Source organism: Capsicum annuum, unplaced genomic scaffold (assembly GCF_002878395.1).
Source record: "Capsicum annuum cultivar UCD-10X-F1 unplaced genomic scaffold, UCD10Xv1.1 ctg79044, whole genome shotgun sequence".
Lineage (NCBI taxonomy): Eukaryota > Viridiplantae > Streptophyta > Magnoliopsida > Solanales > Solanaceae > Capsicum > Capsicum annuum.
The window spans coordinates 930-9,483 of NW_025889590.1; the positions used below are offsets into that span (position 1 = coordinate 930).

The 8,554-nt window shown below is 34.5% G+C and overlaps 1 protein-coding gene across 3 annotated transcripts; it reads left to right on the plus strand.

Annotated features, from left to right (window-relative positions):
- The first annotated feature begins 366 nt into the window (after nt 1–366).
- LOC107858712 (protein FLX-like 2) lies at nt 367–7,353 on the plus strand. Of its 3 annotated transcripts, none has more exons than XM_016703476.2 (5): nt 367–867; nt 2,474–3,056; nt 4,360–4,505; nt 4,627–4,718; nt 6,740–7,353. In XM_016703476.2, the coding sequence occupies exons 2-5, from the start codon at nt 2,494–2,496 to the stop codon at nt 7,202–7,204; spliced, it is 1,266 nt and encodes a 421-aa protein (XP_016558962.2). In that variant the 5' UTR covers nt 367–867; nt 2,474–2,493; the 3' UTR covers nt 7,205–7,353. The 3 variants fall into 3 exon arrangements, with proteins under 3 accessions (XP_016558962.2, XP_016558960.2, XP_016558961.2); XM_016703474.2 differs by having other exon boundaries at nt 378–1,853; nt 2,455–3,056; XM_016703475.2 differs by having other exon boundaries at nt 378–1,853.
- Nucleotides 7,354–8,554: the final 1,201 nt, after the last annotated feature.

Consider the following 8,554-nt stretch of genomic DNA (forward strand, 5'->3'; position numbering starts at 1 on the left):
CCCAACTTATACAACTTTCCTATTCCAACTTATACAACTTTTCTATTGATTGCTCTGGGAGATTAAATGAACTCTTGCAAATACTTTTTGTACTATCAAATAAAATTGTTCGTAGAATTGGACAAAAATGTTCTCTGTCTTTCCAATATGAATTTGTATGTAGAATCCTTTCAGTTGCATCTTTATTGATAAAAGTAAAGATCTTAAGTCCTTGTCTTGTGACTGTCTGATAGTAACTAATGGAATATATAGTTCAATAATTCAACTTTGGAATATAGTTAGACTATTAAGTCTTTGTCATGTCTTCTGTCTAATTATGGAATATATAGTTCGATAATTGAACGTATGGATTATGTTGTTTAAGTGAATTGATTTTTTTTAGCTGTGCTCGTATTCTTTAAAAATGTTGTCACACCCGTATCAATTCCTCAAAAAATACACAGCTCAGAGAATCTGCGACATACACCTGACAATGTATTTTTTTAAGTCCGAGCAATATAGATTTTTAGTCGACAAATAATTTTATAGGTAGTGCTTGTATCAGCTAGACTACAACGTGCTTCCTGAAAACGAAGATGATGAACGAGAACCACCAATGGTTCCAACACACCTGCACCATACCGTATTAAACCATCACCGTCTGACTAGAGATCAATCTGCAGAGCTGCCATCACCACAACACGTGGTTCTAAACCATCTCTACCTCGAGAACAGACAAGTTCCAGGATCAGTCATCGCAGTTGGTGCAACACATCGCTTTCGCTCAAAGAATGTTACTGTAGTGCTTTACAAACCAGTTCAAAGGAGAGGAGGAAGTACCAACAATGCTTGATTGTTTGTTCTGATGGTGAAACAATAGAGATAGAGGTAAATACACAGACAGCAACCGAGCAACGAGGGAGAACATAGGAATTATTAGAATCACGATCGAACATGAACAATCTAAGTTAGATCATGGTTGGTTTCGAAAAATTTACTGGTAGAATGGAAAAAAAACTAGTTATGTGTCTGATGTTAGTTTGGATGTAGCAGTTATCTTATGGTTGTGCTTTGGATTGAGAAAAATTAGGGGAAAAGCTGACTGATTTGGGTTTCTTTTAAATGTTAGAATTAGGTTTGGATGGGGCGGGCGGGTTGTTAGGTTTGTATTATTAATGGGTTGAGTTATTGGGTTTGGGTGGGTTAGGTTTTGGCGGGTCGGATTTTTAATTAGTTTAATTAATTACTATTTGACTAATTAAAAGATGCCACATTATTAATAAATAAGGGATAATTTAACCTGTTAAATAAAAAAGCAATTTAGGCCCTATAGGTAGATTGAGAGGTAATTTCAAATCCAATAAGTAAACAGAGGGCATTTTTACGCTATTTTAGATAGTTGAAGGACATTTTAAGTCCTTTTTCGTATAATTTATTACATATATATATATAAGTTGAATAATAAATTTACTAGAAAAGCAAGTTACATAGCCAAAAAACAGATGGGATTTACAATGGAAGGTGTTAGATCTAGCTGATAGTGATTGTACAAGGGGTTTGCAGGGTTGCACTGTGGAACCAATTGGAGTTGAGTTTTAATTGTTGCAATTGAGCCCACTTAGTTAGTTAGCTTTACAATTTGAACTACTTTTTATTCCATTTTAGTCCCTAGTATATTTGAGTTTTTATTCCAAATCAAATGAAAATATATTACGAGTTAGCCCTAGTTTGTTCATCTCTTTAGCTTAGCTTACGGTAGGTTTATCGAACGAAAGCGTCGTCGTTTATTCGAGAAAAGCCTCAAATTCTTAACATTGTTCCGATTCGACAGTAAAGGTGAAACCCTAATTGAAGTAGATCCTATTTATTCAAAGGTAAATCTAATGTTAATCCTTTGGTTTATGTAATTGTTGGACTTTTTTGGTTTATTATGTAAAATTTGTTGTGTTTAGTTTCGTTGTTGAAAATTTGTTATGTTGTTTATAAAGTTTAGTTGTAGTTACTGTTTAGCATTGTTATAGCTGTTTTATGCCATTTGAATTGTGAATTCTGGTGCATTTGATTCAGCTTTAATGTACCCGTTGATGCTTTTTTGAAGTTAAAAAGTCTGTATATATTTGGGTGAAAAGTCAGGTGCTTTTTGAGTGAGAAATTTGATATATTTGACCCAAATAAATTGGGATAAATGGTGCATTTGAGTGAATTCTTGTGCACTCGTTGATGCGAAGGGTGCATTTTTTTTTTTTGTAATCAAGAGAGACACGAAGAGACAGCTTCTGTTCAAATTTATGAAAAATTAGGGCATGGGGTTTTATTGATAAAAGTGTGTATGTTATGAGTAATTTCGCTAGCTTCAATTTTGATTGAGTTTCTTTTGACCGGAAATAGTAAAGACATAAAAGGAGTTTCTTTATTTTATTTGATAGACTATATTGAAGTTTGGTTCTCTTTTGACGCATTCTATATGTCTAGTAGTTGTGCTTCTTGTTTACAGATTCCTTGTACAATCTCTTGATGGGAAGCAAAGGTCGAGGGCCACCTCCCAACCTTAGGCATCCACCTCCTGGCCCAGGCATGGTGTATCATGATGCTTTTGGTCCTCCTATGCGCAACCCGCCGCCAGGTGATTTCCCTCCTTTTGACAGGCTACCTACTCCAGAGGTTTTGGAACAGAAGATTGGCGCACAGCATCTTGAGATGCAAAAACTTACTACAGAAAATCAGAGGCTTACTGCCACCCATGTAACTTTGAGGCGAGAATTAGCTGCTGCACAACATGAGCTGCAAATGTTGCATGTTCAGATAGATGCAGTCAAGGCCAACAGGGAACAAGAGACTAAAGGCCTTAACGATAAAATTTCTAGGATAGAGGCTGAATTTCAAGCTATTGAACCTATCAAAATAGAATTGCCGCAAGCACAAGGTGAAGCTCACAGTCTGTTTGCAGCGAGGCAGGAACTTCTTGCTAAAATGCAACTGCTGACTCAGGATCTTCAAAGGGCTCACACTGATGTGCAACAGATTCCTCTTTTGCTGGCTGAGCTGGAGAGCCTAAAAAAGGAGTATCAGCAGTGCCGGTAATTCTTTGGTAACTCTCTTTTTTATTGATCTGAAATGTAACTTAACAAGAACAGATCTTTTGACGTAATTAGAGCCGTAGTGGATGCTCATATCCTGAAACGAGAAGTTACCCTTTGTGTTAAGATACATTCATAGTACACTATCCTTTAGAAACCTTTTAGCGTACACCATTGGTTACTTCCTTCGAACATTCAACAACGTGATAGTTGTATGTGTCTTTTTTCAAAAGTAATACTCTATGACTCTTTGGTCCTAAACATCTTTAAAGATTAATGAACTTCCAATCAATATGCAAGTTGATTTAGGGACTTCCAAAATTTTATAACATCTAATGTTGTCCATTTTCTATTTATTAGTTGTGAACTTATATATATTTCTTGAAACCGGTAAGTTGTGATATTGTAGATGAAAATAGCCAAGCATTAAGACCGCGGTTGTGAATTACTCCCTTCGTTTCAATTTGTTTGGCTTAAGAGTGCAATGGTCAACCTAACTAATGTTCGGTGTGAATTCGAACATAGAATCTTCACTTTTTTGAAATAAAATTTACATATTTAGAAACTACATCAAAAGTACCATAAGTCGCAATTCTTAACAACTGAAAGTATTTGAGAAAAATGTTTTCAAAGAAATATTCTTTGACTTTCCAAACAGCAACTAAGACAACAACTTGAAACGGAGGGAGTACATAAAACCTATATTCTATTGGAAAATTGCTCTCTGTGCGGCCCCCCTGACCGCATAACTCCAATCCATCCCGTTTTGATATGGCTTGCTAGTTTTGCACCTTCTATTTTCAGTCCCAAAGCTAATATGAGCAATTTTATCCGCTTGTGCTGTGAATTGGTTCCAATTTGAGTTTCCCTCAAGGATCATGGTCCTGAATTACCCATAGTTTTTTTTCTCTTACCAAGTCGACATCATAATCATGGATCAGATTCCAGACAATAAATTGGAACAGAGTTGTTCCAGTAGAAAGATGTGACAAACAAATCACAATGAGGCGAGTATCTGTAGAATCAAATGGATATGTGGAGGAACTGCGCAAATCTCAGTGTAGTAGTCACTTCACGAATGTGATTAAAGGATTTAACTCAGTGTGCGGACTAGTTCATTTTAGATTTGTAGTAGGTATTTGAGGTTAAATCATTTAGGAGACACTTCAAGAATGTCATACATAGCTTATCATATGCTAGCATTAGAGAGGGGAGAAGCGGTAATGGTGGATAATGTTTTTCAATGAATGCTAACTTCTTGTTTGATCGAAAGATGTTTTGGTTTCCGTCATTCGATTGACAGGACTACCTATGAGTACGAGAGCAAATTGTACAGTGATCATCTTGAATCTCTTCAAGTGATGGAGAAGAACTACATGACTATGTCCAGAGAGGTGGAAAAACTTAGGGCAGAGTTAGCAAATACTTCTAACTCTGACAGACAAACAGGTAGCACATCTGCTTAATCATTTCTCTCTTCTTTTCTTTTTTTTTTTTTTTTGGATAATTGTACTGGCCGTTGTAGTTGTAGAAGAATTTAATATTTACATTAATTGTAATGTATATACAGGTGCGCCATATGGTTCAGCTGGATACAATGAGAATGATGCCACTAATAATTATGCTATTGGACAAAACATCTATGCAGATGGTTATTATCAGGTTTTAATCTGTTATTCTCATGTATCCGTTAGTTCTACAATGGTTCCCTCTGAATTGAGGAAGTTGAAATGCAGTTATGTGGTTTTAAATGCTATCTTCTTATGCTTCAAGTTCTCTAAATTATGTTCGCTAGAATTGAGCTGGTGGATATTGGTACTATGCATGTAAACTTTGTGTTCTGTTTTTGAGCAAAACTATGAAGTCTGAAGATACAAAGAATGTGAGAACAGGGGAAAAAACAAACAAACAAGGGTAATAAATATGAAGTGAAAATCTTAATAATTAGTTTACCTACATGGATTTTGACTCTTAAATCCAGGGTGACCCTTTTCTCTAACATTAGCAACTCTTTCTGATAAGTGCCTATATAATTGCTGTAGATTCATCACTCATGGATATTTTAGATTTGAATTTCCTTTTCCATTTGAACATTTATAACTCCTAATCAACTACTTTATTTGGTTGTCAAGCTAGCCATCTAAATTTGATTGATGCAGAGTAGAAAGGAAAATTTTCATAGAAGCACTCGGACTGTTCTTGAAACCCTGCTAAGCCTTTAAAATGAATAAGCCAGAATGACTGCAATAGCTCCTTTGTTTGCTATCAACTAGAACTACCTCTTAACAAAATAGTGTAACTTGAAACTTGCTGATGCCCAACTTATTTTTCTGAGTTGAGATGTATAGTTCAATTCTTGAAGTCCAATAGCAGAATTCTAATATAATAATTTTCTAATCTTTAGGAATTTGAAATCAACTAAACCTTTCGTTATATATCTTTTCCTTATTTGAAATATATATTAAGTCCTAATATTTAGAATTTCTAGATCAATTGATATTTTACCATTTGAAATATACCTACGGTTAACTCAATGAATCATGACGAAGGAGTATTACTATCTTGAAAGGAATTAAATCCACATCTACGCGAGTTTTACGTAAAAGAAGTCCTAAAAATATATTGCTTGGAACAAAGTTCATCCAACTCCAAAAACTTGTTCAAATAAAGGCTATGAGGGAGGGAGGGAGGGAGCACAAATAAATCATATAGTTATAGTTGCAAATAAAAACATCCAAAGTGAAACATATATATCTATATATACATATATATATAGATATAGATATAGAGAGAGAGAGGTGGTTAGCAAGTGTCATAAACAAAATGTCGGATTGATTTTTTAAATCTTCGAAAATAGAAATCATATTTTATTGGATAAAATCATAATTATAGTTAAGTATTTACATATTTGGGATGAGTTAATAATATTAAGAATTTGAATCAACAAGAAGAATTTATAATATTTATCAAAAGAATCCAATACATTTTCTTTTCCTAATTCATCCTATCAGTTTAATTATTTTTCACAAGTACAGTATAAAGAATCAAATTGGTAAAAATGTAAAACTTGGAGCAACAAGGATACAAAATGTAGTCTAAATTAATCATCTTTCTTTCTTTTTTGCTTCGTTACTCGATATTTTTCTGTACATTGAGGTGTTCATTTTAAATATTAAATTATTTAATTTAAAATTTTTCATTTGTCTCTGATATTTTGTTCTAGCTATAGGTTTAATCTTTTCATTCCAAAATTCATAAAAGACCAAAAGTTTCAAATTTCCAATTTGTGTAATTTCGAAAATTTTTGTAGATTTTATGTGTTGCTTATTTGTCAGGTCCAAGAAACAACAATTTTCATAAGATATTCTATAGAAGTCCTTAGAAATCACAATAAGCTAATTGTGGATTTATTTGGAGCAGGATTTATTCTTTTATTGAGTTACTAGCTGAATGGAATAAACATTTTCTTTTCATCACTCAAAAACACATTATTTAATACTTATATTTATTTAATTTTTTATTATGTATTCATTAATATAGGTTCAATGTGCAAAGTGGGATTGAAGTCTCTTGTTTCATCGGAACTGTGTCTCCTGTCAAAACTCTGGATTAGATGAATGTTCTTTATTATTATTTATTGCGAATGCCAAAAGCTGACCGTATCTCTACACTTTACATGGCAGGGCAGAGGCTCCCTGCCAACAGGGACTAATGTTGGAGGAGTTCCTGCAGTTACATCTCCACAAGTTGGAGCTCAATCTGTGCCCCCGTCAAACAGGCCTCCTTATGATGGACATGGGGGACAAAGGGGATCAGGCGTTCCTGGTTATGACACACAAAGAGGATCCGGATTAGCAGCTTATGAAGCTCAGAGGGGGCATGGATATGATACAATGAGGGGAACTGGGTATGATGCTCAGAGGGCAGTAGGTTATGAAGCTTACAGAGGACCTGGCTATGATGGATATGGGGCACCTGTTTATCATGCTCAGAGAGGATCTGGCTATGACGCATCATCCAAAGGTGGTGCTGCAACTCAAGGACAGGTAGCACCTACAGGAAATCCTCATCGGCCGTCTACCTCACCTGGTCTTGTTGGTCCTGGATATGATGCATCAAAACAAGGTGGAAATCCAGCACGCAGATGATTTCAGCTCCATTTTTGTGTTATTTCTTGTGGAATATTATTATCTCGAGCATTCGCTTCAGTTTCACTATTAGAAGTCTCCTTAAAAATCTATTCACTGCATGGACTTGAGGCTGGTTAATGTTAAAGAAGGAAATCTTGCTTTGTTGATTGGCTGCGTAGTAGGTTCAAGTTAACTATATTTGATGTTTCTTTTAGGAATCTCCAAGAGTTCATGTTTCACATTTAGAAATATTGTCTAGTACCATCTAAATTGAGGTTGGTTTACTTTTTTTAAATATTCATAGAAGCTGCTGATTGTGAGCCCCTTCAAGGTAACATCGAAAATGGAAGCTCTTGAACAATCTTTTAATGTGCCTAGTACGTTTTCTTATGCATAGGGTGTCTTGGATTGAATGACATCGGAGTTCTGCTTATGGGTGATTGGTATATTAGCTTGTACATCTATAGTTGCTAGTCTTGAGAAATAGTAGAATTTAAGGACACCAGAAAATTGTACAAGTAGGGAATATAGTGAATTCTCCATCGGTCGGAGTGTTGTTATACATTCATGTAAACGTTCGTGCCACAATAGACGTCCTTGATGTTCTAATGATAAAAATTGCTTTCAGAAATTCTTTCCGAATAATACAGTAAAATATACATCCAATTCTCCTTTATTTTCACCGGTTTAATCATCCACCTGAGAGTGTTACAAACTTCCTACATGATCAAATGATAATTTAAAAATTGATAGGATGTATATGTAATTACTATTATATATATATATATATATATATATATATATATATATATATATATTAGACCCCAAAGGTGTTTAGTAGATAATCTTTGGATATGTTATAATAGACAAAACCGTAATCATTTTATGGCATCCATGAACTCTTTATGCCATTACATGGCAGAAAAAAGTAGGCCTAGGTTTAAATACTATATAGTCATTCATCATTCATGGAAAAACTAACGGAATTTTCCAAACATGGTTAAAAGTGTTAGATTCAATACAAGGTTTTAAAGCCCCTCTTTTTAAAGGTTTTAATGATTCTACCGAAGCCACCAATCATGCTAGAGGATATTTAGGACCAAACTATTATATATCTCCATCACTCAGACAGAACCCAGATCAAATACCTCAGTATAATTTGCAAAAAGAGACTGGAAAGATCATTTTCTACAACCATTGTTTTTCAATGACGGAGAATTTCAAGAAGCTAAATGCTCAGAAAAAATCACTCCTCGTGGAAAACACTAGATTAATAAAGCAGATACAACCCTTGCCTTTATCTGCGGGAGGCTGTCCTGTTGGTCTCATGTTGAAAACAAATGAGTGAGATTAAACTTATTTATTTAT